Raw genomic sequence first — 27,742 nt, 5'->3', positions numbered from 1 at the left:
TCCACCCATCCATCCACCTCCCAATGTCTCACTCTCGCCAAAAAAAAAAAAAAAAAAAAAAAAGGGTCCACACACAGAAGAAAATGGACACAAAATGAACAGAGGTGAACACTTGCATCGTCTCTTGCAGAGCATCCTCGGTTTCTTTACTGTCACACAGAGAAAAATGGAGGGGAACCCGTGGCGGTCTGCGCAGTCCCATGAATCACCTTGGATACAGCAGTTAAGAGAGAGTGGGAGGGGCCGGGCAGCTCCGATCTGCAGGGTCCGAGCGGTGTGTTGTCTAGCGTGACGTCCAATCGTTGCCCAGCTTGGCCCTGGGGATGGTCATCTTGTCTGTGCAGGGGGAACTCATTTCAGGAGAGAAGTGGATGATACCGCAGTCGTTCTTTACGTTCTGAAACTTGTTCTCCTTGGAAGGCTCCATGTAGACAACTGAGTTCTTGTTTACATGCTTCTTCAGGATCACCGTCTAAAGGGGGTGGGGAAAAAAATGTGATTAAAGCCTATTCAGGCAGCAGGTACTATTGAATTTCCGATCTATCCTAGCTGTCTGATTTTATAGTTGTGTTGTAGATTTTATTGCAGATGTGACCTTGTTCCAGTTAAAAAAAGGACACTAAATTCATCTTTATGCCATGACAGGTTTAGCACCAGCTGTGGCACAAGGTGGAAGATCAAGCAGACCTCTCCCTGACCCGTCCTCACAGCTATTTATAACACGGAGCGTGCATGATTTAGCATCTTCTCACCTTCTTTGGTGCACTGTAGCAGGACATCTGCACCCACTTCTTCTTCTTATTGATGAGCACCGCTACAATGAGGAAGATGATGATGGCCAGGAGGAGACCTGCCAGGATCCAGGCAGCTGATTGGTAGATGAGAGCCATCTCTGTTTGGCTGGGGTAATTCTCACCCAGAGCTGATTCATCTGTGGGACACAGACAGCATACCGCAGTCATTCTTCACATTCTGAAGTTTGTTCTTCTTGGAAGGCTCCATGTAGACAACTGAGCTTGTTTACATGCTTCTTTGGGATCGATGTCTAACGATATTAAATATCCATCACAGAAAGCTTTTCCCTAATTCCTATGGTCATCACTGTATCCTGCCAATTTCTCAAATCCAAATTTAAAAACTGTCTTTTCCTTTGATTAAGCATTTGACAAATGTCACAGCTTAGAGCTTGGCAAGCAGGTGGTTTCCAGAGAGACCATGTTTAGCAAATGTGCATTAATCACCGTTTTGGTTAGTTTACATTTTACTGATTTATTACAAACACCCCTATTAGTACAAACACTCACATGGCTTGGCAGGGAGTGACACCAACTAACTTGTATGACATAATCACTTTGCAGAGGTTGAAAAGGAGCAGGGAGGGAATATTGAACGATAAGATTAACTTGATATCTGCATGGTGGGATCGCCCATCAGGTGATGTAATCAGCAGGTACCTGTATCAGCGGTGATGGATGGTACAGAGACTGTGGTGATCCACGTCGCACTCTCTGTTGTAGCTTTAGCCGTCGTCTTGGGGGCGTTGGTAGACACCATCACTGGCACCGACGTTGTAATTTCTGCCCAGACAGGATGAAGATCAATTACCATGTGACAAGTATAGCTGGAGTATAAACACATCTTGCTGTGAGTTAGCGTATGGACTTCCCCGGCGTCTCAATTGATAAGCTGTGTTTACAAGAGCCATCCACTCGCCCGCTTTGTGAAGGCATTACGTAAAAAGCTCTGTTTTCCATTGGGAAAATAACAAAAACAAAAGGTCCGGGGAAATGGCTCCATGTCAGGGTGAACAATGGGAGCCTATGCTGGGGTTTTCCTCTATAGGAAAAGCTGACGTGGAGCTTTGCCTTCCTGTGCCGCCACAGAGAGTGTTGCGGGTGGATTCAGCCGGGGACAGGAAACACGTGTGAATGTGCGGATGCTCAAGGAATGTTTTCGCAGTGAGTGGACTATGTGTGTATCGGTCATGAGGAATGTTGATCCGAATGCTTGTGTTTGCCTATGTATTGCCATAGTGGCTAGATATAATGAACAGACACACACATACGCATCCAGTCTTGTCATTTTCTCAGTTACGCCCTCTTTTTGACATGGAACATTTTTAATTTGAATTTTCACAGCAACAGCCTGTGTCCTGTTCCACCGATACCATTTGTTACATAATGAATGACAATGGGACTTGTGGAAAAATTTTAGTTTTTTTTTTTTGCACTATGTGGAGATGTTACATAAACCACATATTAGTGTGAACAAACTCTGTTTCATTTATTTTTAGTACAATAAAAATACTCTAGTGTAAAGCCAACTTTGGGCACAGGGCAGCTTTCTTTTTCCTGAGGTACGTTAAAATACTTACCGAGACAGTGTGGGCAGCACTGGCCCTTGCGTAAGACGGGCACCCTGCAGTTGGCAGCCGGACAGCGCTGAGAGAAACACTGAATGGTGCCGTTGTTGCAGGTGCAGCTGGTGCAGGCGTTCGCCTTCCAGGAGTCTCCAGCGAGCAGCACGTCGCCGTCGCCGGTTATGCAGTACACCTGCTGGCTGTTGTTCACTGGCAGCAGGGGGCTCAGTGTCTCCTCTGTGGTTACACACAGGTAGAAACAGGGTTAATGCCATGTGACAGAGAGCATTTCTAACTAAACATAGGACTTTGATGCTACAGTCTAACTTGGAGATGACTTCTGGATTTAACACCGTGATATAACATGTCACTCCTTAAATGTTGCTGTTTTTTTTTTTTTTTTTTTAGACAAGATGTTTGACAGTATGTTAAACACTAAGGTAATTGAGTCCATATGGAAGTTGTCAGTTCATTCTCAGACATTATTTCTCTCTCTCTCTCTCATCCATATCCATCAGACCCACACAGGCTATATATCTATGGCCTTCTCATGGCCAAAGGCTTAATTAGCATGCACACACAGCGCTACTCTACTTTACCCGTATATCTTAGTGCCTGTCAGTGAGATGTGTCTTATTGCCACATTCCTGGTGACCAGGCCCATACATATATCAAAGGCTGGCCTCTGACAATCTGCTCTTGTGAGGGGAGATGCAGCGATAGGGCTGGCTGGCATTCCCAAGGAACAGCTCTCAGGCGCAGTCATGCATTGCTGATTTGTGGGCCTCATGCTTGGGAGTGCTTTGGATATGTTGTTTTCTAAGTGTATGAGAAAGACTTGAGTGTTTGGGTGCAGTTCTAAATAAAATATGCGTGTGGTTCTGCCTTGGCATTTGTGCCAGAGTGTATTTGCATATCCATCAGAACAGCACAGATGTGGCCAGATCAGTTTCATTCTTGACTTTCCTGAAAAAAAGGTCAAGTCAGATGAAGCTCTGGTGTTGGGCAGAGGATCACTGTGTAAACCCAACTGGTCCAGGCTGGTTTCTTTATGAGCTTGTGTGCCTGTCATAAAACTGCCTGACAGAGTGCAACATGCAAGACCTTCCAAAGCCACATGCTGATCGCACATAAAAACAACTTTATGTGTCTCCTCCTACAATACCATTTTCTGACAACCCCTCTATTAGCCTCAAAGGTTTAGGCCCCTCGAATCTGATAGTCTGGCTTTTTTTTTTTTATGTTACCTGGGCATACGTGGCAACAGGTGTCCTTGTTCCTGACTGGGGTCTGGCAGAGAGCTGGGGGACACACTTCTGTGTCGCACAGGACACGTCCCTTCCTGCAGGTGCATCGTGTGCACTCGTCCAGGTTCCAAGTCTCCCCCTCCACGTAAAATTCACCCCCAGGTGCTCTGCACACCACCATGTCCATTCCTTCTGGTTGACCACTGCCTGACTCATCTACATCAACAGAGAAGGGGAAAAGGAAATGATTAGTTTCTGTTCTGCAAGCAAAGTATATTGCAGTCTGATTAAAAAAAAAACAAAACAAAACAAAAAAACATTAATTCAGCTCTCAACAGTACAAAAACAAACAAAGATCTTCAGGGTGACGGTCATAGATTACGAGAAAAAGGATGTCCAACTTGTGAATGCATCTCAGTCCAGCACAACCACCAACATTTGCAGAGAGTTAGTCTGTTGTCCCCTGAGTGCAAAGAGTGTGTTGCTTCTGAAAGTTGTAGACATTCTTTCACTCCTAAATATTTGAACAGCCAACTGAGTCACCCCTCCGTAAATATCCTGCCTGTGTTGGACGGTTGTGGATAAAAAAGTGTGGGTGTGGCTCAGTATGCCGTCCATTTTTAGACAAACAGACAGACACTGTGTGTTTGTGAGCTGAAGTGGACAGCATGTCTGAAGCCTAAAGGCCGGCTAACGACCTAAAGGGAATTGTGCAGTTCCTGCAATATTACAGCAAATAGTAGCGCAATATTTGAGAAAACCCCTGCAAAAATTAAGCATTTACGACTGTGAGAACCTGAGCTTTATTTTAACTTAAACAAAAAAGTCATTTCAATGTTAACACTTGAATTAATATATTAACAGAATATTCAAGCAGTCAAAGTGGATAGTCGAACTGATGGTAAAATTGTTTTGTTTTTTTTTTCCATTTGTAATGTCCAGGAATCGTCCTTTAATACTGGATATGAACCAAAGTCATGTTTGATGCGCGTAGACATACCCTCACATGTGGGGCAACACTGGTCAGCCCTGACCACTGGATTTGAACAGCTGGGTACAGGACATGAAATGAGCACGCACATCTCCCGGCCAGAGTGGCAGTAGCAGTCGCGGCAGCCATCATGCCAGCCGTCACCTTCCTCGTACCGATGCCCATTGGAGGTGAGGCAGTAGCTGGTTTTTGGGGTTGGGGCAGGGGTGCTTGGGACGTGACCACTTTCTGGAGACAGAGTGAATGAAAGCACAAACATCAGTATGATTGGCTCGGGACTTTTGGAATGATTGTGAAAAATTTTCAAAAAGCATCTATGGCAAGAAACGTTGGAAATTCACAACTAAAATGTATGCACATCCACGGTCCAGTTTTATTACAGGCCAAACTGAGCGGTCCATGTTTAGTGTCCACATCATGAAACTTCCCTTATAGGTCAATTGTCTCCCAGTAATCAATCTATACTGCATCCACAAATGAAGATTTATAATTTTCCACAGTGTTTGACGATGAACAAAAGGCTAAAAAGAGCGACACATTCACCTTATGAACAACCCAAGTTGCTAGTAATTTGAAGTTAAACTAAGCATGGCTTTGAATGACTTAACGACTGGGATCTAGAACAACATCAAACTGTGTGTCGCTGCACAGCTCATGCAGACATTTGGATGTTGTTCTTTTTTATTTATACCTTTCAAAAATACACACTCACACACAAACTCCCGGGAAAAGGTTCCTACCCTTGAATATTTTAAGAATTTACAGGAAAACTGATCCACGAGTTTTATAATCGGGTAAACAGCAGTTTATTTGGAGTAGGTATTGGCCTGTGTTTGCCAAGCTGCACCCATCACGTCGCTCTACAAGAAAACCATGAGTATATTTGAGCCTGAAATATTTATAATGCAGCTAAACTGGCAAAAATAAACACACCACATAAAATGTGGCGGAGCACAAATATGCCATGTGCATGGTGTTCAGGGAATCTAATTAGAGCCGTACACTGGATAAAGCTAAACACAGCCCAGAGGCAAAACAAGCAGACATGAAAAGTCTTAATAGCAGAGTAGCAAAATGTCACAGGAAATCAAAGTTGGAGCTTAGTGGCAGACGTTCAACAATCTCCTTCCATCTTCTGCTCTTTCAACTGCTAAGTCCAGTGTGATAAGGCTTATCCTTCAGGGAGCATGTTTGGTAAATGCCACTATATACTACAAATGTGTGTTATGGTCTGGTGGTAGATGAAAGGTCGCAACAATAAGTAGGGCTCATTCTCTGGAGACCATGAACAATTTGAAAATCTCTCTCTCTCTTCATATGATCAGCGTAACATGAATGTAAATCCTCACATCAAAATCTGATGGCTGGAATTGTGTGGAATGCCGTGGAGACATACAAATCACAGAGGACTCCATCTACAGAGGAGATTCATGTGTGAACACAGCTCCGTTACCTTTACACATGCAGATCGAGCAGCCCCTCCGGTTCTGTCGGTAGCCATCGCTGCAGTGCTTGTCGCAGGTGAAGGGGGGACACTTGACGCAACGGCACATCTCACAGCCATGCTTGTTCCGTCTGTAGAACGGCAAACACGCACAGCTCACACACGGCCAACTTAAGTATGTTAAAACAAAGATTGCTTCAAATTGGTGATACCTCCATGATAAAGCGAGGTCTATGGAGCAACATGGTGTTGTGATACAGAGACCCAGAAGTTCAAGGTTCGTATAATCAACATCTGGACCTGCTTTCCCCTCTTTATTTTAGCTGCCTTTGAAGAGGAGCAAATAAAAGGCCAACACATGAGATCCCTGTGGTTTGCATATCATACCAACCCATAAGACTCCAAAAGAAGAAATCTAAAGCCAATTCAGATGCTTTCAATTCGCCCTATTACCATCCTTGCTAGTCCAAAAGCCTTAGGCAGGGATGTAAGAGAACACAAGAGCAGGGGCCAGATAAGAATAAACGTAGTTTACTAAGGAGAACAGAAAATCACACAGGATGGGAGAGAGAGAGAGAGAGAGAGAGACAGAGAGACAGAGAGATAGCACCTTCTGATGGTTTAGTATAAGCCGAAGGCTGTACAGAGAGAAAAAGCCACAGAGCCTAGAAATAGAGCAGTTGGATCCAATTATCTGCCTAATAAAACACGGATGAGCTGCAGGTTGATAAACTATCCAAACCCAGATGAAAGAATGACCTGTATCTATACTCTCCCTTGCTGCTCATTCATCATCCCTCAGCCTCGTGTTCCTTCTCTCCCTCCAGGTAAGTGATGATACCCATTTCATGAAGCAGCCGCCTCATTTGGCCTGGATGATTACTCTATTAATCTTCATCTTCCAGGATGGCGTGTATAGGAGAAGCCAACGACTCCACGAGTGCCCCGTGTCTCATAAAGTGGACAGAGCATGTCAGGCTCAGCAAACAGAGGACCCCATCTATGCTGAAACAGCAATAGCAGCTTTTGAAACAACATTGTGAGAGCTTGGCCGGTGCCTCACTGTACAAATACGGAGACAGAGAGCGCTGCGACCTTGGAGTAAGGCTTTGTTTAAAGATGGCGTGTGGAATGCCAAGCAGCACTCTGGGCTCCAGGGATAGAGGGGCTCGGGGAGGCACTAGGCCCCTGGTTCAGCAGAGTCTCTAGTGTGCCCCAACCATGATAACCATAAGAACGCCATTCATGGCCCATGTGCTCACACTGATGTTTTTGAGTTTCGAAGGATGGAAAACATGTCTCATAAAAACAACTTCTCTCATGAGGACCACCGAGGGCCGAGAATGCCCTTCATTCTTAGACTGTTAAACCAAGAGAGGAGGGTTCAGCCCAATGGTTAAATATTCTTTACAAGGTTCCTGCTTTGAAGGCCTGCGTTTTTTGCTTCTGAATATGTACATTACAGTACTCACAGGATGTCATTAATACAACCAGCACAAACACAGTGATCCTTTGTGCCTTTTGTTTCTTTGTGGTGCATGCAGGGTTCCTGTGTGAGTAGACAGATCTGCATTGGAAGGCTGGCAAGCTCTCAGAGGATTTCAGACTTCTGAAGGTGGACTTAAAAAGCTGCTTATGAAGGATAAAGCCAGGACTTCCTGCTCCGCTTCCCAAAAAGATCCCCCTCCTCTCATCTCATCTCTTCTGCTTCACAGACATATCGGGCCCATCTTGAGCTGTGGCTCTGAAGAGCATGGTTGAGATACCAGAAAGTATCCCAACTGTATACATTTCATAAAGGCTGCTTTTGTCTTGATGTGTTTTTGATCATTGTTTTGAGACGGGGTGATGATTTATGAAATGAGAGTGGTGCTTGGGGACCAAGCCTCCTAGTAGATAGCACTTCCAGATGTTTAATTGGGTTGAATGAGATTAGGGTTGCTGGGGGCTGAGAGGCCAGTGAGGACTGCTGAGTGAATTACTCACACACAAACACACACTCGCACTCAGATACAGCAACCTGGGAGAGCACACAAATGTGGGTCCTTCAAATCCTTGAGCTACTGTTACAACACCCTGGTGTACTTCCATTTGAAAATGACAACATGCCATGGCCACTAATCATCACTTTAATATAAATATTGCACTTCTTGCTGGATCCTACTCATTTAGCCGCAGAGGCAAGTGACGATTTAACCAACAGAGCTTCATTATGAAAATGCTAACACAACGGTCAACTTATATTTTTCAAATTTATTAGTGCATAAACGCAAGAGCACTTTCTTCATGTACTGTATCATGTTGCATGTTATGTCACTGACAGCCAGAGATACTTTGAAAAACAGATGACGAATGAGCGTAGCTATATTCGAGCGACGAGAACTCCACAAGGTCAGCGGCTGTACTTACACATATCCATAGGGGCAGATCTTAGTGCAGGTCAGAGGTCGGCACTTGGGTACTGGGATGCTGCACTCACACACCTCACAGCCAAAGTCGTCCCTCTCATACCCCATCGGGCATTGCAGGGAACAGTATTTTCCCAGAGCAGGGCAGGAGTCATCTGAAAGAGGTGAGCGGAAGGTCATCTGATCATGGGCACAACAATCCATCAAAAGGCAAAGGCACAAGTTGCTATGGGGCAGCTCACAGGAACATTCCTCTGACACACAACCTTTCAAAGACTGCAGCCAGGGAGGCTAACAAGCATGGATGAATATAAACATGTCAAAAGCAAGTGCTTCTTTTTTTTTTTTTTCCCAGCATTAGCAACCAGGTAAATACAGCGTTGTTATGTCCAATTTCATGCTAAACTGCCAGAAGCAGCATTTCAAGGGATGGTCATGTTCATAGCTCTGTAAGGCAGTCCCTGAAACTTTAACCCTTTACAGTCAGCACTGAGTAAGGAACATCTACTTACTGTTGAGACACTGGCAGAGCAGACATCCATTTTTGTCTTGCTGGAAGCCGTAGGGACATTCATTCCCTGACAGCGAGCAGTTTTCCAGGGGAGGACATAAAATGGGGCTGACTGTCTCATAAGAAGGTTCTGGGGACAAGAAGAGAAGGTGGAGGGTTAGAACCACAGTAGGCAAAGACCAAAAAAAGAAAAACAAAACAAAGAAATTATGCTGTTATGAATTCTCTCTGATCTGTGCCAAGATCCTCTCAGGTGTAAAAACCTCAGCACTTTTGTGCCAACTGTAATAGCTATGCATTTACACTGCCCTTATTCTGAAATAAACAGTGATTACAGATAAATGTAGAGCAATTTCACCAGGGTGGGTCACACTGTGAGGGGGATTATACCTCTCTGGCTTATTGTGTGGGGCCGTTTCCTATTAAAACGTTGACTGCTTCTAATGATTTAGATCTGGGTTTGCAGGTGACGTTAACACAATGTTCACTGGACTCCAACTCTGGCACTGCCCAGACCGTCTTGAAACAGGGCCAGCTTTATTGAGAAGCCACAATAAAAGGGACACACACACACACACACACACGCACAATAGCTATTCTTGTTAAGCATTTCTCGCCACGTTCAGTGGGAGGAGCAATCCAACGAGCCATAACTAATTATGGTCAAAACAAAAAAAAGAATCATGCAGCCCCCTGCATTAAAAGCTCACTGCAGTCTCACACAAACACACACACACATACATACACATACACAGGCACAGGTGGGTCTCATTTTAGTGAGTATGGTTAATAAAGGAACACAAAGAGCCCTGCAGCTTGAAGAATGCTCTGTGGCCTCCCCTTTAATGAGCACCATGGTGACATGGCCTCCGTAACAAAGCTGCAGTCCTGCAGGAGGGTCCTGCTTGTAGTGCGCGCGTTAATGTGCACGTCATTCAGATATTACATTTGCTAATAAATATAAGGCTTAAGATTTGAACTTCAGCACCTTCGCAGAAAGGGCAGCACTCCCCAGGTATCTTGACAGGGTTTTGGCAGCTCTGCTTGCAGGCCATGGCTGTGCAGTGAGGTTCTCCATCCACACACTGGCAAAAAGTGCAGTCGTCCTCTTTCCACTGTTCCTCATGAGCTCTGAGCTTATTGTTCACCCAGCAGCTGGCCTTCGTGCTGTCCATCGACAGCAACTCCACATCTGAGAGGGAGAGATGAAGACATACATCGCTGTGGTTTAAGAAATAAGGTGAGAGAAGACAATGTTTGATCGGACTCTTTGCCAAGTCGCATGTGTAGTTTAGCTTGGCTGCCATGGATTGGCGTTAAAGCGAAACATATAGTCCAGTTTATACCTATACCACATCCTCTACTGTGAGGGGATTAACAGTATACATAGTGAGAGCAGAGCTGAGGGAAGTAGGATACTCCACAAGGGAGCTTGCATGTTATTGAAACTGACTTGTCAGCAAGAGATAAAGCGAAAAAATAATGTTTGAATTTTGATGACTTATTTACGTTTATGAGTTGGAAGAGGCCCTTAATTGTGAAACAACATATGTTAGGATTAAAGTTGAAAAGAGACAAAATGAGGTTCGGGATATCAGTGCTGTCCAGAGAGACTAAATAATTGAAAACACAGCAAACGTGATGACTTTCATAACTGTTGATCTCCACAGTGTCCACTCACCCTGCAGTTAAAAGCCTGAACTCATCCATGTGAGTCTCAGCTGTAACCACTGAGGTCAATGACGAGGTCAGTGCGTGATACCATAAATCTTACTCCAAAGCAATGAAAGCACCTTTTGGATCTATGGCCATTGTAAGAACCAAGTTTGACAGTTTAAAGGCCAAATCTGTTTTGAGCCCAGTTGTGGAAACCCTTTTTTCTACTTACAATAAATAGTTTTAATTGTTTTTGCTGCACCGTTTATTGGCAGCAGATGTTAGAGGGTGGTCTCTGTGTTTTCGCTCCATGGCATTGTGAAAGAAAGGAGGGTTGTCTGCACATGTTGGTGTGTTTACGTCTCCAGTGCGGTTTGCTGAACGTGTCAGAGGGGGAAAAGGAAAGGAGCACTTTCCATAATGCGTTTCAATTGCTTTTTTCAGTTTGCTTTGCCTTTATTCAATCCCAAAGACTTGACAGATCCAATCCACAAGCACTTTGTATGTAAAAGATGTTCTCAATTTTCCAGCATAAAAAAAAAGTAAACTCACTTCATGCTTGCCAATACTGCGACACATTTGTTGACTACAAATACAGTACCAGCCAAAAACATACAACTCTTATAGATTTGTCAGACCCTGAGAAACTAGCATTGATTGCATTTTTCAAAATCAAGAATCACCTTTCTCTTTAGCTGCTTAATACTCCATTATGTCCACTAACTAAATGCTGACTTTGTCTGATGTTTGGTGCTGTTTTGGATTGCTTCATGTGGGAATGAACCAAAGCAGTAAACTTATGGGCTGTAAAATTGAAAACCAAAGAACAGTTTCAGTGCTATGCATAGGTGATGGGAACTCCAGTCAGGTGATCATTTCTGCATGTCCATCATTACTGACCCATCACACTGATCTATTGCAATGCTGAATGACTGAATAGTGCAGCTTCAAGTATACTCACAATCAGGTACATCTCTTAATAAGGATTGAAAGTATTCAAGGCAAAGCTCCCTGCACCGAGCCTTTCAGTAAGTACAGGCAGCTTTCCATAAGAAAAAGATGAAAGCATTCCATACCTGCACATTCCAGGTGTACCGCCAACGCTGACCTAACATGATCTCTGCAGCCTCATTTTTTGGTCTCCTCCTCTCTCTCTCTCTCTCTCATGTACCCAATCTAGTGTGGCCACGCAGGCAGAGGCCTAAGCTAGCTGCCATCACCATCCACAGGCTTCTGGCAAACTGTAATGTGGCAGCCATATGCGCTTCAACCCAATTTTTTTAACAGTCCAGTTGTTCACATATTGGCGCGCCGTACCTGGCTTTGGGCAAGTGTTTTCACAAGATGGTCCCCCGCTATTGAGATGGAGCTATATATTACAAAGCCAGACTGTACACTCTAATTCTGGGCTTTTATGGTAAGTCTTGCCAGTGGAAAGGGAGTCATAGTTAGCTCTTTAGTGTGCCTCTTGTATGCCAGGCATGTTAACAATTTTGGAAGCTGATTATATGAGGAAGCCATTAAGGTAGGGCTGTTGGAGGTAAGCATGAGGCAAAGACTTAATACCCAACAACCTAAACTGGGGATGTCCCAGTTTTAAAGAGTCTCATGGCAAAATAAGTTGTTGTATCAAGTACACACATACCTATGCAGACAGGGCAACACTCGCCCTCGGGAATGTAGAAGTTTTCACAGTCCAGCTCAGCGCACTCTGCCTTGGAGCAGAAGGAGATTCCTCCTCTGCATTGACAAAGCCAGCAGGGGTCCATGCGGTACACCTCTCCCTCGGTGAACTCCTTCCCATTGTGGACGCACTTTGGAGAGACTAAACAAATAACAAGGAAAGGAAGAGTCAGGGTCAGACAGACGCTGTCAACCTCAAACTGAACAACATACGGGGGATGATGATGCTTAACACACTCTGGGGGCACGGTGCTGTGCTTGCTGTGTGCATCTTTGCGATGGAATGATCAGTAAGCGGCTATAGCTACTGTGTACAGTCAGTTACAAATTCATCAACATGCGTTAATTTCCTGCAATTGATGGAAATGCTTGTCTGAACCAAATGGCGCTGAGGCAGACACTGATGTCTGACGTTACGCCTGTGATTGGATTGGGACGCATCAGACAATGTAGCCGAGTCTATGAGCAGGGATTTCACAGGGATCTATCAAGTCTTTAAAATATGCTGGACTCTCGCGGTGTCGAGTAAAAAAGAAAACAGTTGTGGGTCGGAAGATTTTGCCAGGATCTGGGTTCAGTGTGCTGATGGCAGGTGGAGTGAATCAGCGTTTTGGCCTTTCTTCCAAAATAATTCAATCCCTTTGAACCTCATTTTAACTGCACTAAACCCATTTTGAAATAGAATTAGCTTAGTTACAGCGCTGTCTGTGTGTAATCATCTGTCCATACAGGGACAAATTCTAACCTGCTCATTGCAAACTTGAAAAATTGCATTGCATGAATGTGGGTTTCTGTGTTTGTGTGTGTGTGTGTGTGTGTGTGTGTGTGTGTGTGTGTGTGTGGAGAAAAGAAAAGACTAAGAAAAAAAAATAGCTAGCAAAAACAGGTACAATTTCTCCAAAATGAAACAAACTGAAAATGAATGGCATCAGCATGACATGTCAACAGTAATACAACATCACATGCTGAAATCTAACTCAACAACACAAGCTCCTGAACAACCATACAGCACCTTCTCATCAAGCACACTCCAACATGAGTTAAGTCCAAAACTGTGGTTATGTAAGAAAGTCTCCAGACACACAGATGAATAGCTACACTCGTTCTGCCAGTTAATGCATTGTGCAGATGCAACCAGATGTGGAGGCCCGTGGGTTCTTTAAACGAGTGCAGAGGTTACAGTGGCATCTGTCTGCCATACCTTCGACTGTCTGCGCCAGTGACCCCATGCCTCCCAACAACAAGCGCTGCACCCTAATACAAAGCAGGTGGGCCAACTGAGTTGAAAGTGGAGTGGGGATTTGTTCATCTTTTATTCCCTTCCTCACCCCATCTCTGCTCCATTTTTTCTGCCTTTGCCCCCCACTTAGTATTCCTGCCACCATGCTTTGCGTGCAGCAAAACAAAGCAGAGAAAATGCAATAAGTACTTTAGCGGTCCAAAATGAAAAGGCATAGGCAACGTTTTTTAACACTCACGGAGGCAATAGGAAGTCACACGAGGGGATACTCACGTGTGATTTCCGCAGTGTTTGTTAATGGTAATCCCTAAAACAACTTGCGGCACTGAGTCTAAATTCCAGTCATGCTTTGTGATGTTCAGTCTTCCCTAATTTGAGATAAGGATTGGATGTGGAGATGGACAGGCCATAAAACACTGACATTAAGCCTGTTGAAATCATTCTTAATGGACTGTAAAGCCAGTGCGTCTTCCGGTTTAAAGGCGGATAGAGCAAAACCACAGAGGGAAACAGGGCTTAATAATGAAGATTAATACTGATTGGTTTCATTCAATCAACTTTACACTGATACTTTTACTTTGGTCTCACAATTGGTTGAGAGTTTTTTGAATTTATGCTACTAAAACAGCCACTGATCAAAGTATGAGGACGTGGTGGTTGCATACTTAAAACAAATTGAAGTTGAGCTCCTGGAGAAAGATAAGTGTGGTGATCTCAGCCTAATTGCTCAACACTGATGTAAATCGCAAAGGAAAACGTGCAGCTGAATGTGCTCTGTATCTCTGTATCCAGGGCAGAGTATGTGCCAGCCTAAGTGTTGATGAACATCAGGATGATCTGTAAAATCAGATGACGTGCAGTCAGAGCAGTGCTGCCAGGTTTTGGTCTGCCACACGGATAGAGCCTCTCTCCAGCCAAGAGTGGAAAGAGTCTATTGTTGATGGAGGCCAAAACACACAGGTGGAGCTTATTGTCACTGCATACGCTGACCCTCGTTGAGTATGAGCCCACTGCCAAGTGGGCAATGGAAACAAGTTAATCAGTCCAAGCCTGACACTCGGAGACAATGGGGGCCCATGCTAAATTGAGTTCCATTACAGTATAGGTATGGTATTTGAAAAAACCTTGAGCTTGTACGTGTGCGTTACCTCGTCCTTTAGGGGGCCTCTGAAGGACTGGGGAGGTGACTAGGTGACTAGGGGCCTCTGTGTGTGTCCTTGTCCAAATCTGTGTCTGTGGAGCTTTCTGACAGGGCGCGCAGTCATGCAGGCCTAACGGACAGTAGGGGCGGCACAAAAGGCATCAAGCCCCAGGCCCAAAGAGCGGCAGACAATTGTTATCAAAACAGTGATCCCATGGCCCCCGCAGCTGCCATTCAGCCCCTGCTGGCCTGCCGGACTCGATTACCCTCCCCACTGCCAGACTGGAGCACATAAAAAGCATTCCCATCAATGAACTGTTGAACCTTTTCCCTTTGGATGTGTGACCAGACAGGAACCCTTTGACACTGCACTTCTGTTGAGCAAATTCATAGCCTAAGCACTTTTCTGGTCACTGCGCTCGTTAAGTCCATTAATTCCAGGACATGGCACTCATTTATACATGTGGAGGGGCCAGAATGGGAATTTGTTCTGTTGGTAAAACAGTGAATATTCGTTGGGAGCGCAGAGTAAACAGACCAATACCACAGGTCCTATCCCTGCCGTTCTGACTCTCCTGGTTGCCTATGGGCCAGAAAACAGGACGCTGTGTGTCAGATCGACTTTTCTAATCTCTTACTCTGGCTGCCCTGAATGCCCTTTTCTCACCTGGTGTGAAAATGGTGCACAATCAAAATTTCTGCGCTGACAGAGCCATTTTTTTTTTTCACATCTCTTGAAGTGATATAAATATTTGTGCCTACACCCCTGAAAAAATGTCTTGAAGCCATGCCATTATCCAAACCTGATAAACAGCCCGAAAGCAATTATACAATCAGCAACTTTCCTTTTCATCTGTGGACATTTGGTCAGAAGGGAGGAAAGCTTGACTGTGAGGAAAGTAATTGCCTCCTCAAAGGCGCTGAATCTCACACAAACTGTGCCGCTGTTTCCCCAAGCGGGAGACCAATCGAAACAGGATGTGTGTTGTGCAGTTTAGTGTAATCACCTTTCTGGCACTCAAAGACATCACAGCAGTCTCCTGGCTGACCGCTGGCCTGGCTGACCAGCACAGCTCGCTGTCCGCTCGGGCACTGGGGCTTTTGGCAGGCACGGAGGTCGCAAGTGCACTGGGGAGGTATGGATGGGCAGCAGCCAGCAGGGGGTGTGTAGCTCTTGGTCAGGACTGAACCGTGGGGGCAGGAGGGCACCTGCAGGGCAGGGCACGTCACCCCTGCACACCTCAGCTCCTCTGAAACACACAGAGATGGATGCCTGTTTACATTGACATACAGAACAAGCAAACACAAACAGCATCATCATTTTATTTTTCTTCCTTTGTAACACCACCTTCAACCGCTCAAAGCTCTCACAGTGTCCACACTGTTCTCCTACAGGGAGGAGGGGTGTGTGTATTTGTGTGTGCGCGTGTGTGGGGCGAGCGGACTGCCACCTCCTTGTAGTGTCAGTCGAGCCACTTTGGAACAGCACTCCTTGTGTTACGGTCTAAAAGCTGAGTTCACACAGTCACCCAACACAAACGCGGTGCACAGTCATCACATCTCCACTTCAGCCCATGACAGCTTTACAGCATCCTGTCAGAGAAGTGAGAGCAGTGCCCTAGACATGACAAGGCTCTCTGCATATCCTGTCTGCGCGCCTCTGATCCCACCCAGCCCGCCTCGGCTGGCTCACAATCCAAACAGCCCCTCGCGCTCTAAAACCAATCATTAATACCAGCCAATTTTCAACAGAGCCTTTCTTCTTGCCAGTTTAGAGACTCCCCTTCACGTTGCATACCAGGATGTGTTTTTCTATTCATTGGCCAGAGCCAACATAATAGCTCTGATACTCCTTGTTAGGTGGGAAAGACATGCAGGGGTACTGGAAATCTGGGCAAGGGGTTCAGGGGTATATTTTGGAGCCTGTTCAGGAAAAGAAAAGTGGAGCGCCCCTCTGTACAGACATTGTATGGGAACAGTAGCCACCTTACAAAGATTGGATTACCCAAACCAAAGGGTCGTGTTTATTTTGGTTCTCAGTGTCACTGTAATGTATACAGTGTAGAGGAGAGGGACCGGGGAGAGAGGGCTCATGTCCTGTCCTATAACGGTCAATCACTAAGTCATTTTCCAGATCCCCTGCTGAAAGAGCAGTACACACACACACACACACACACTTAAAATTTTAAAATTTGTAACATTTTGACAGCCACTGATTTAAACTAGGCAATACTGCCAAGTACACAATACATAAAAAGGCCAAAAAATCCCAACCGTTGACAATTTCATAATAACAGTTAAAGTGTATTATGATTTTGTTGTGCGAAGAGACCAACTGAAACAAGCTAAGGTTACATAACACTGCTCTGGTTTTTTGGTTCTGTTTCCAGAAGCTGAGTTTTGTTGATGGTCTTCCCAGACTGGGGGTAGCTCCACTGTGCAAGTCTCTCAGAGGAAAGGAACTGCCTCATCACTGACATTTGAGGACCTGTAAGTGGATCCTCCTTGGTTTTGCCACCAGATGGGAAAAATGAACTGACGATGAGCCTTTCAGGTCCAGACTTCTGATCTCCCAATAATAGAGTCTGGTCTGCCAAGTCCTCGTCTCAGTAGAGCGGGACTTCTTATAGAGTACATTCTCATCTATCTCAGCTTTAGAGGAGAACTCTCTGGTCTGACCTGGCGTGGGGCTTTCATAGCCATTTCATGTCTACCTAACCTAGAATGAACATTGAGGAGAGGGGCTGTAACGCTGTGACCTCCATTTTGGTGGGTTAGATCAAGACTTCTGACAGATGAAACTGGATAAGGTTAAAGGAAACCTCGAGATTTTCTGGCTCCAAATAAATAGAGCGTGAGTGTGAAGTATCTGTAGTGTACTGTTTACTCAAGCAACCTGGGAACAGTGAGCGTCACCACAAAGCTCTCATTGATAAACTTCATAGCTGAATAGTGTCATAGAAAATGAGGGAAAACCTCTGAATTAAGTCAAGTCCACAGCCCTTTTAACGGTTTTTGGCCTAATTCCTATGCTGGAGTTAAATAAACTTCAGTTGGACACACTGATTAGCAAATGTTTTACTTCCAATAAAGTCTAATGCAGTCTGGTGCTGCTCCGTTGAAGGCTGGTTTTGCATATGAAAAACACATGCAGTTTAAAGCCATAGAAAATGCCCTGCGACGGTCTTGAACAACATTCTGCACTGACAAACACTTTCTATGTATTGTATGTGATTAGTCTTTCAGTTGTGATAATGGCTGGGGTTAGAGTATGCTGGGAAAAGCAGCTGGCAGACATACCATTGTCATTCAAATGAATAGAATTGTATCCATCCATGGAAATGGTCCAGCTATTGAAGGTCCAATTAATGTAATTTTCTGGTAGGCACATTTATAGTAGTATAGTGAGACAGGGAGGATGGAAAAAGTCAGCGGCGAATGTGTTTTATCCTTTGGGTTCTATCTCAGAGCAGAAATGACTGTAATTAGTGAGTCAGCAACCACAGAACCAATCTTCATATCACAATGGTGACCATACTCCAGCTTGCACAAACACAAAAGGCCTGATCTGGTATGCATGATAAATTCTCTCTGCAGATTAGGGAGCATGTGCTCCTGTGCAACTGTAAGATAGCAAGGAATGGAAAACCTTTGACCTCAATGAGCAACCTGCCAACAAACTACATACTCACACAGACACACACAGGTACACACACCTGACGTTGGTTTGCTGGAGGAGATTGGATGGGGAAATTGCTTCATTACCACAGAGTAATTTCTACTGTAAACAATGCATATTTCTGCAACCTCAGCGGCTCATTGAAAAAAGAAAAAACACCTCCTGTCTAAATGGGGTTTTTTTTTTTTCTTCCATTTCAGCCGGGATACAAGGAGAGCAGTCTTTCTCGGAACCACAGCAGCGCAGCCAGGCAGAGGACGCTGTGCTGACAGCCCGAGTTTACTCATGGAAAAAGAGCACAATGTGAGTTCTGTTCACCGACTGACTTTGGAAGCAAGTCAGATGAGAACAAAGCTGTCTCAGTCCAGCTGCCCTCCATGGGTTTCTGGTCTGTCCTCAGGTTTTATAAAGTTGCTCCGTGAGGGGACACATCAGGGCCGTCTTCTCGCATAAGCTGTGGAGGCCTGGCCCAGTGCCTTCCAGCAGTTACAGCTGAGAAAGTTACCATTGTTCACTATGTGTGTGTCAGCATGTGCGACTATTGTGTAGTGGGTCTGGGAGGAGGTCCAGGTCAAAAGGCACAGACCGGGTCACCTTGAAGAAACACTTGATGGGAAATTCACACCATGGTCAGACGCTTGAGGTAGTCGGGGTGCAGCAGCCAGCAGGACTGTATCTGCTGCCTGCATGTCTTTCTATCTCACTCTTTGGCTAAATATTTGCAGATGAAAAACGTGATTTCAGTGTCCTAAGCAACACTGCTGTAGCAGTAAATAAGCGTGTTAGGGTGAGGTAATGCGAAGGGCCACGTGTAGATGTACATTTACACAGATGCAGATGTATTCATGAATGTGTTTTTGTATGCACGTAGCGAGTGCACTGAACATGTGTACATTCCACTGAAGCACACCCTTTCCTTAACGTCAGATGGACAATGAGATTAGGCCAATGACAGAGAGTGTCAGGGACCTCTGTTAGCCTAAAGGCACAGTCTATCACTGGATCTGTCACAGAGTGCATATGAAAAGGTGGAAACATGTTCTGCTCCAAGGTTTCATACATCAAGCCATGTAGACCAAAATATAACAGTTGTCACGTGGACCTGTACCTCAGAGGACAGTACCTACAACAATACCTCAGCCCTAATCTGAACAATCCATGGGGACTTGGGGTGTGGACAGCTGTTGAGTAAAGTGCAGAAGATGCAGTTGATGTGGACTTTGGCCATATTGGATCTGGCCATACACAGAAAGGAACAGTCTATTGGAGAAATGCCAACAGAGTTGGCCTGACCTGGGGACGAGGTATCTCTGATTTGTTAGTGGTTATGGTTGGGCCACTTTAACGAATGGATTGAAGGTTAGAGCTGGAGATGCGGGAATGTTAGAGGGCTTTATGTGTGTGAGTGTATGTATCTTGGCTTTCCCTTCTGGCCTAATGGAGGCTGGCTTGGTTCACGGCTGACCGTGAGTAAAAAGTGGGATGACAGAAATCCCAACATGCCTTCAAGGAAATTCTTTGTCTTGATTACCACACAAGAGTTTTGTTTCCTCTTTGAAATCACTCCTCCCACACACACACAAAAATATGCACACACTGGGAAGTTGGGAGCTTGCAGGCTATAACAAGGGCCACGGCTTCCACAGTGTGCGCGCACGCGCACACACACACACACACACACACACACACACACACACACACACAGCACTGAGACATCTCACCAGCCAGTGGCGGTCTGGCTTGGCCAGTAATAGCCATACCACAAAGAGGTTGCAGCCGAGCAGAACTAACAATCGTTTCACAAGAGCAGAAGGAGGCAGGACAGAGGTGGCATAGGTGGGCAAGTAGACTTGTGGGAACGAGTCGGTTTGTATGGTGACATACATCATAGCAGGCACAACTTCCCTGTCTGTTCACGACTGTTGTTGCTGACCAGCAGGGGAATTCCTCTGAAATAGCTGTTAGGGGTCTTATCATGAATGAAATATGTAAATCATCCCAGAGTGTAAAATTACCAAACACCAACCTGCCAAGACTCTAGGGCCTGCACACAAAAATACCCCAACAAATTGTTTTGCCCCTGTTGTGATTTCCTTTTTTCCGCCCTCTACCTGCCCCCCTCATTCTTCTTCACTTATCACATCCTTTTTGGTCCCTGACATGTGGGTGATGTGTCTGGCGGATCATGTTGCTTCTGGCTGAAATGTCTGCTGCCGAATTACATCAGCATTTTCTGAACATGAGCACTATCACTGAAAGAAAGACGTTAGGTGATGAAGCACCAGCAATTACGAAGCAAAAAAACAAGTTTGAATAGGTCACAGTGAGTCAGAGAGGATAAATAAGGGAACAAGATTGCTGAGTGAGTCAGAGGGAAAGGGAAAGGCCAGACTTCATCTACATGTGAGTCTAATGAAGAAAAGGTCTGAATGATCCCTGTCTGAAAAGGATTTCTATGATACAAAAAAAGAGAGCGGCCAGAAAATGCATCCTGAAAACATGCTCCAGAGGCACGAGAGCTTCTCTGTCACTCTCCCGAAGGGCATGATAACACAGATCTGACTAATGATTGCTTGCATCTAAAGACAACGAGGAGTTGATGGACACCATGAAGTTCAGCAACGGCCAGAGTCCCAGTCTGGCTGCAGAGGAAGCTCCTGCTGATGACAGACAATGGAAAAAATCTCTGCCGAGACATCTAGACAAACAAGATAATTATCACACGCAGACACATGCGCAAACACAGATGCAGACATGCAGGCTCAGATGCTCACATATAAAGGCTCATTCACACGCATACACATATACACAAGATATGTAAAACACATGCAGGGCCGTGGGTGTGCGCACCGTTCCACACTGCACATGCATACTTAACAGACATAACAGATACACACACAGACATCCTGGTCTCTCACTTAATGAGGGGCCATCAGAAGGGGTGGGTGTGTGCTGTGGTGAGATCTCATAAGCTGCTGAAAAATGTTGTTTACAGTTTTCACTGGTGTGAGTTTAAACTGTCATCCATTGGGCTCAGACTTTGGGATGAAGCAGTTGCAAAACACAGAAGACTCGCAGTAAGTCTTTCATTGGAACTCTAGACTTTAATGATGATTCATCTAAACAATATGTTTGACGAACAGACTGCCCCCAGGATCACTGTGTGAGTGGCTGAAGACAGCTTTACGCTTTGTTTTCTGCAATAACCTTGGTGTTATTCGCAGACTAAATAATCTCAATCGCTTCTTCCCTTTAAATGTCAGCTAACTGCAGAGAGAGGAGGAACCTTGAGTAAAGGAAAACAACAGATGAAAACATAAACAGGCAGAGTCACATGTTTGGGACTTTTGGGATCTGTTCACTATACCATCAAACTGTTTTCCTAGTGCTGGAATAAAGTTTTGTTTGCCTTGTTGCACTGAAACCGAGAGCTACTTCAGTTTCATTGTACTTAATACAATGACAGTAAGGCGATTCTGATTCTGATTCTCTCTCTTCAAAAAGCAGGTTCAGTAAGACGAGGTTTACCTAACAGAGGTTCATTGAGTTCACTCAGCGGCAGTTCTGTTCTATTTTGTAAATGTCACTCAGGACGCTGCCGACACTTAACGCCTGTCTATCTACCAGACACCTCACAATCCAAATGAGGAAACTAAACTCACTGTGCCAATAACATCTTTCACATGAAGTGTCAATCAGGGAGCCAGCTAAGAGTGGAGGTAATCACACATTCTTCAGTTTTTGTGGTTCATTCAAAGGATTCTAATTTTTCTCCCACTCCTGTATACGACAAGCGTTCATCTGGCACTCAATACGTTAACATGGACACATTCCCTCTTTTTGCAAAAGCTATCCGTCAGCTTCACACCTTCTTGCTTGTTCTCAACATCGTTTCATTTTCTTTTTGCTACAACAATCTGGCGGCCGCTACTCCTCCATTCCATTTCCCACACCCTTCACATCATCATGTTCGGCGCTGTGTCTCTGTGTAAATATCCAATATGTATAAGGATTCAAATTATCCAAGCACAGTCACACACAATTACATTTTGCAATTGAACTTTACAGAGCCCATTTGCTTAAAATCAAAGTTGAGCAGCATTAAACTCTCCCTATATGCCTGCCTTCAGTCATAGAGAGTCTGGACATAAGGAATGTTCCTCTCAGAGATGATTTTTAAATGAGAAGGGTGAAACCATTAGCTACAGTGCACGTTACACTGTTTGTATAAACTGCACTGAATATCGTGCATATCACTGTTTATATACCACATAGAGAAATGTTTTGTAAAGCTTGCTTTACAGTTGCAGGAGACTGTTTTATGTATCCCTATATGAGCTGAGTCGAATTAGTGCTTGGCTGCTGTGTGGTTGTCACTTCCAGTTGCAGGTCATTTGAAGGTTACCTGCAGCTTCCTGGCACTGGCTGCGGTTGATGTAGGCGAAGTGATGGTGGCAGCTCTGAGATTCACACACACAGCCCTCAGCAGTCAGGTTACAACCAGAGAACATGCAGGCCGGGTTGGATGGTCCCACATACTTCTCTCTGTGTCTTTCCCGGTGTTCGTGCTTCCGACCCTCTGAAATTCAGTCATTAACACACACACACACACACACACACACAGACACCACAGTAATCAGTAAGCCACACATAACGGCAGTACTCAAGGGTGAGTGGGGAACCACTAGACAAAGCCTTAGCATGTGTGTCATCACTATGATATGTAAGTAGCATTAGTCACCTCAGAGCCACATCTGTTATGGATTAGCTCCTCTCAATGGACAGCATTATTCCCCCGCTTCTGTGCTTGTATGTGTGCACAAATCTGTGTGTCAACATGTGTGTTTGATGGAAGCGGAGGGGCTCACCTGACTTACTAGCCTTCATGCAGGTTTCTTGGTCTGGATAGGAGAAAGAACCCAAGCAGGAGTGACGGGCATCACACACACACTGTCCTCCAGCTCTGTCGCAGCCAGTTATCAGGGGACAGCGCTCGTCCTCCAGACCTGCCTCTGGAAACTCAGGGAGAACTGCAGGGGGGACAGCAGTGAGAACATCACAATAGGGAAAGAACAATTTCTCACTAGGATTAGTTAGTCCACTTTTCTTACTTAGACTTTGACTGAATTACCAGACATTGGACAGAGTCAAAGGTGAAGTGCAACTACAACCCAAAACGTGCCAGATTTGTTTCCCAAAAGTATGCAAGGTTCAGCCAGCTTACTGCTGCTGTTGCGACACATTGCCCTGGCAGAACAGCTAGTCAACTGACCAGTGTATTTCTGTGCTGCCATCTCTCCTCCCTCCTCATTGTGACACACCACTTAAGCCATTGAGACCGTTTGTTTGCCTTTGTTCCGCAGCATGGGGCCCTCCCAGGGTTTCCATCTCTGCTGGCTGCCAGAACGCCTCTTCTGTACCTATGCCACTTGCACCATACCCACATATTGTTTCTTTTGCCCCCCCCCCGATTCTCACCCCCTTCAGCGGCACCTCGAGACTTAGCTCAGCTGAGACAACACTTTACAACAGGAAGGACTGTGTGAAGGTATAATGTCGGTGCCATGTGAGCTGAATAACCAAAGCCCTGGGATTAAAGGGCCCCTGCATACACATCACCCATGGTATTCCTTTCACATTTATGCATAAATAAAACACACACACACCCCCAAATCACCCTATTTCATAGCTGCTCCCGTGCAGTAAGAGTGGCAGAAGAATAAACAGGATGAGACCAACTGTGACGCAGAGTAACCCCTTTCCAAGCATTTAGATCCCAGGCCTCAAATTAACAGTGTGGAATCATGATCTGTTTCTCTTCTCCAAACAGCTAGGCGCCAAACAATGCACAAGAGGAAGAGTTTACACCCCCCCCAAAAAAAAAAACCCAACACTTCGTAGTATATCTACCTGACTGCTGCAGTGATCCTTGTACAATAATCAGCAACAATCACTTTTATTCTCAGTTCGGTTAGAAAACAATAATGGGATGACCAAATGTCATTGGAAAGAATTTCTTTTAAATACTGGAAAACATTATAAATTGCATGTGTTTGTCCATATTAACTTAAAACAGATATTCCACTAAAGAAAAAAGGCAGACTCTTACTGTAATAAATGTCACCGTTTAAGTGAATCATTGTGACTGCAGAGGCAGGCATCCTTGGAAACATTTCCCCCAATTCTGGGTTGATAGAGTGGATGACTTCTGAGTGGAGCAGGATGCTAACCTTCCATATGGGAAATAGCATCCAACAGGAAAAATGAAGCTAATGCGACGTTTTACCTGGGCCGGCCTGTGCTGTTAAAGCTCTCCCAGAAAGCCAGTAAAGCCAGCAAAGCACAGGCAGCCTTTCAATAGTCTGCACTGAAACTTTCCCTGTGATTTCCTCTCACCTTAAAATGATCCTCACCTCCACAGTTTTTCCATTCTGAGACTTTCCTGTGCCTGGCAGGATATTTTCATTCAAGATGAAGGTAGTCTGTGTGGGGCGCTAAATCTGGCACATAGGAAAGCAGGTAGGAATCAAAACAATTAATGAATCCCCTGACCCTGCCCACTCATGGATACTGAAAACATTGTCTCATGAGCTAACTTTGCTCTGATCTGGTCTAGCTTGGCTATTATCTGGCCTGGCATGACTCTAGCCAAGGTCTATGACTTCGCTTTCTCTCTCTCTGCACTGCTTGTCTTGGCATCCAAAGCCAGGATGGGAAAGCTAACCTCTAGAGGCCCTTTGGCTGATAGCGAGCTAAAAAGGAAGTCTTTGAAACGTTAGATAATACCAGAGGAAGGGAGAAGTAGAGGGCATGTGAAGGAGTGCATTGGACATGATGTCCCTGTAAGACAGACACTCTTGTTATGTGGTATGTTAAGTGCTTCTGGGGCTTGGGGGAACTTGGTGTGGGAGGCCGGAACAGAAATGCATGGAGACCAATCAAAACAAATCAGCTGCAACGTCTAAATGATTTCATCCAACTGACAGGCTGATCACTCAAGCAGATATGGGGTGACTGTAGGCAGGTGCCTTAATTGCTCATGAGACAACCACAAAAAGAAACAGACACAACTTGCAACCTAATTCCAAAAAAAAAAAAAAAATTCAATTTTTTATGTATCTTTGTGTCTTTCTGTATTTTCTCCTTTCACGAGAAAAGCTGATTTGAATATCTTTGACATCAAACTCTGCGACTCATGCAGTTATTTTTCATCACCTCACTTAAGATTTCTGTAAACAAAACATGGAATTAAATACTTTCCCAGTTTTAAAAACAGGTTTAATAGTTCATTTCAGACTGCCTTTTGATATCATCGTTTAATATTACATAACATCCCAAAAGTGGAAAACTCTGTGCAATGACTATTGCAGATTCCCCTTGGCAGCAGGAGCCGTGTGTGATTGTTTCCAAAAAGTTTTTCAATCTTGTCAAGCCAAAGAACAATAATAAAGAACAGAATAAAAACTGACAGCTGACGCATCACCATGATATTTCTTTTATATAATAGACAAAATGTCACCTGTGTTTTGAGGTTGCTGCATCCCCACACAAACAGATTTTGACCACCCACAATATCAAAACTTTGAGTCGAGGCAAGGCGTCAGAAAGCGGAAACATTTACCCCTACTCCTGATTGCAAGTCTAATCACTTTAAGACCCTTGCAGCTAGAGGAGGGAAATCTGGGATCAGCCACCAGCAGCCTGCCTACTGTGGCCCCTGAAAACACACTGGGAGGTGTTGATTTACCCCCACTTAGACCCTCTGGCATTTTAGGTTGCATGTGTATGTGTCTGATTTAGGGGTTAACAGCATGCTCCAATGCCCTGGAGTCACAGGACCAGAGGCACAACTCAATCAGAGGAGCCATTTGGCCTCCCACTCAGTCCAAAGCTGTTAATTGGCAGCGATGCCCTCCAGATGACAACATAACCTCTGCATCGGGCACAATCAGCAGTAGCGTCTCTTGGGATGGCCTCACGGCTGGAGCCCCCGGTAAACCCATGCGGAACCCTGACATGGACCACCCCGTGGATAAATGATGAGAGGGCAGGGTCAGGGGATCCAGACTCCCACTGAGAGCTGCTTACTCTCTCCTAGAGTCCCATCAGTCCTCTTCAATCATCCCAAACAGGCTGGACAGAGTGCAGGTGCAGAGGGGGGGGGGGGGGGGGGGGGGGGCTCCTGGTTATTTGTTCCTCAGGGGAAAGCCATTGCTACTTGCTTCATTCACTGTGCAGAACCTGACACCCTGCGCGTCTCTTTGAAGTTCAGAAAAGTTCCTCAAAATTGTGCGTAAAATGAACACATCCACAGTATAAAAGCTCAGCTCTGCTGGACAGGAAAAGAGGAGCACTGCGGATTCACAGGGAAATCTGCAGTCGGACCATTACAGCTCAGACACACACACATTTATTAAATAATCATCATTGTTGGTCACGCCATTGGGTGCACATGAATTATCACCACTAGCTGCCTTCTTCACGTTTCGAGATGTGAAGCCAAAGAGCCCAGTAATCTACTCAAGCTGAAGAGTCACCTGGTGCCAAATATCTGCTTCCAGGCTGACTGTCCTGGTTCTGGGGTCAGAGCAAATGGAGCTCTGGGGAAAGGAAAGGGCAGCTGAACATGACTCTTGTCCTGGCAGTCAAGAGCCCCCTCAGACCTGGAGAGCTGCTCCAGGCAGCCAGAGACACAGTCAGAGCTGGACTGACAGCAGAATGGTGATGCCCTCCAGCCACTTAAGGGAAAAAAGGATAATTGCTCTCAAGTCCTAATTTGCGGTTTATACATAATGTTTTCTTTTTTCTTACTATTTCCACCATTTGGTTAAAGTTCACACCACACACTTACCTTTACATACTCCAATTTCAGGGATGGTGGCAGGTCCGGTTTGGTTTAGCGAGGCGCAGGTCAGCCCCAGGGCGCAGTAGCCGTGAGTCCAGCCCGCCCCGCCGCAGGGCTCCAGCTCCAGGCGGCTGCACTGGTCGCAGCATCCGCACGGATCCCGGGCCAAGGTCCGGCCGGCCCCGCAGCCGTGCGGGCTCTGGATCGGACACGTCCGGAGGTTACACGGCGTGCACTCCTGAGCCAGGAGCGCTCGGGCCAGGAAGAGGAGGTTCAACATCACGGCGGAGCACTTGCCCAACATGTTTTGATTTGTTATTTTTGAAGTGTTCCCAAAGCTTTGTGGAAGTTTCCCACAGAAAATGTTTTTAACGCTCCTGTCAGACGATCGGCCACATGAACTCACGGCGAGCCAGATGCTGCCAAAGTTGGGGGGGGGGAAACTCTCCCTTTCCTAAAGTTTGGATGATGAGTCTTCCCCCGCTTCTCTTTGCTCACTTCAGAAGCACAAACAGCACAAGAGTCCGAAGTGCGTCCG

General features: G+C 45.3%; 1 protein-coding gene across 1 annotated transcript; it reads right to left on the bottom strand.

Moving 5' to 3' along the window:
- Positions 1-45: 45 nt before the first annotated feature.
- Positions 46-27,742, bottom strand: LOC115035636 (cysteine rich transmembrane BMP regulator 1 (chordin-like)). The gene is made up of 15 exons (XM_029493567.1): positions 27,211-27,742; positions 23,228-23,389; positions 22,765-22,938; positions 15,688-15,930; positions 12,262-12,441; positions 9,949-10,152; positions 8,962-9,090; positions 8,451-8,604; positions 6,051-6,172; positions 4,607-4,825; positions 3,607-3,822; positions 2,375-2,596; positions 1,455-1,577; positions 753-931; positions 46-472 (listed from the first exon to the last, which is right to left on the bottom strand). The coding sequence occupies exons 1-15, from the start codon at positions 27,506-27,508 to the stop codon at positions 284-286; spliced, it is 2,814 nt and encodes a 937-aa protein (XP_029349427.1). The 5' UTR covers positions 27,509-27,742; the 3' UTR covers positions 46-283.

The sequence above is a fragment of the Echeneis naucrates genome, chromosome 22 (genome assembly GCF_900963305.1).
Source record: "Echeneis naucrates chromosome 22, fEcheNa1.1, whole genome shotgun sequence".
Taxonomy (NCBI): domain Eukaryota; kingdom Metazoa; phylum Chordata; class Actinopteri; order Carangiformes; family Echeneidae; genus Echeneis; species Echeneis naucrates.
Note: the sequence above shows the minus strand (reverse complement) of the source record. Positions and strands in the feature narration are given on the sequence as shown.

What these genes read in the sequence shown, in the direction of transcription:
- LOC115035636 (XM_029493567.1), bottom strand. Translation starts at nt 27,508, where the DNA reads ATGTTGGGCAAGTGCTCCGCCGTGATGTTGAACCTCCTCTTCCTGGCC. An exon ending in TGTCTTTGAGTGCCAGAAAG is followed by an intron (nt 12,442 to 15,687) that starts GTGATTACACTA and finishes TTATTTGTTTAG; the next exon opens with TCTCTCCAAAGTGCGTCCAC. An exon ending in GTGCTGCCCTTTCTGCGAAG is followed by an intron (nt 9,091 to 9,948) that starts GTGCTGAAGTTC and finishes TCTTGTCCCCAG; the next exon opens with AACCTTCTTATGAGACAGTC.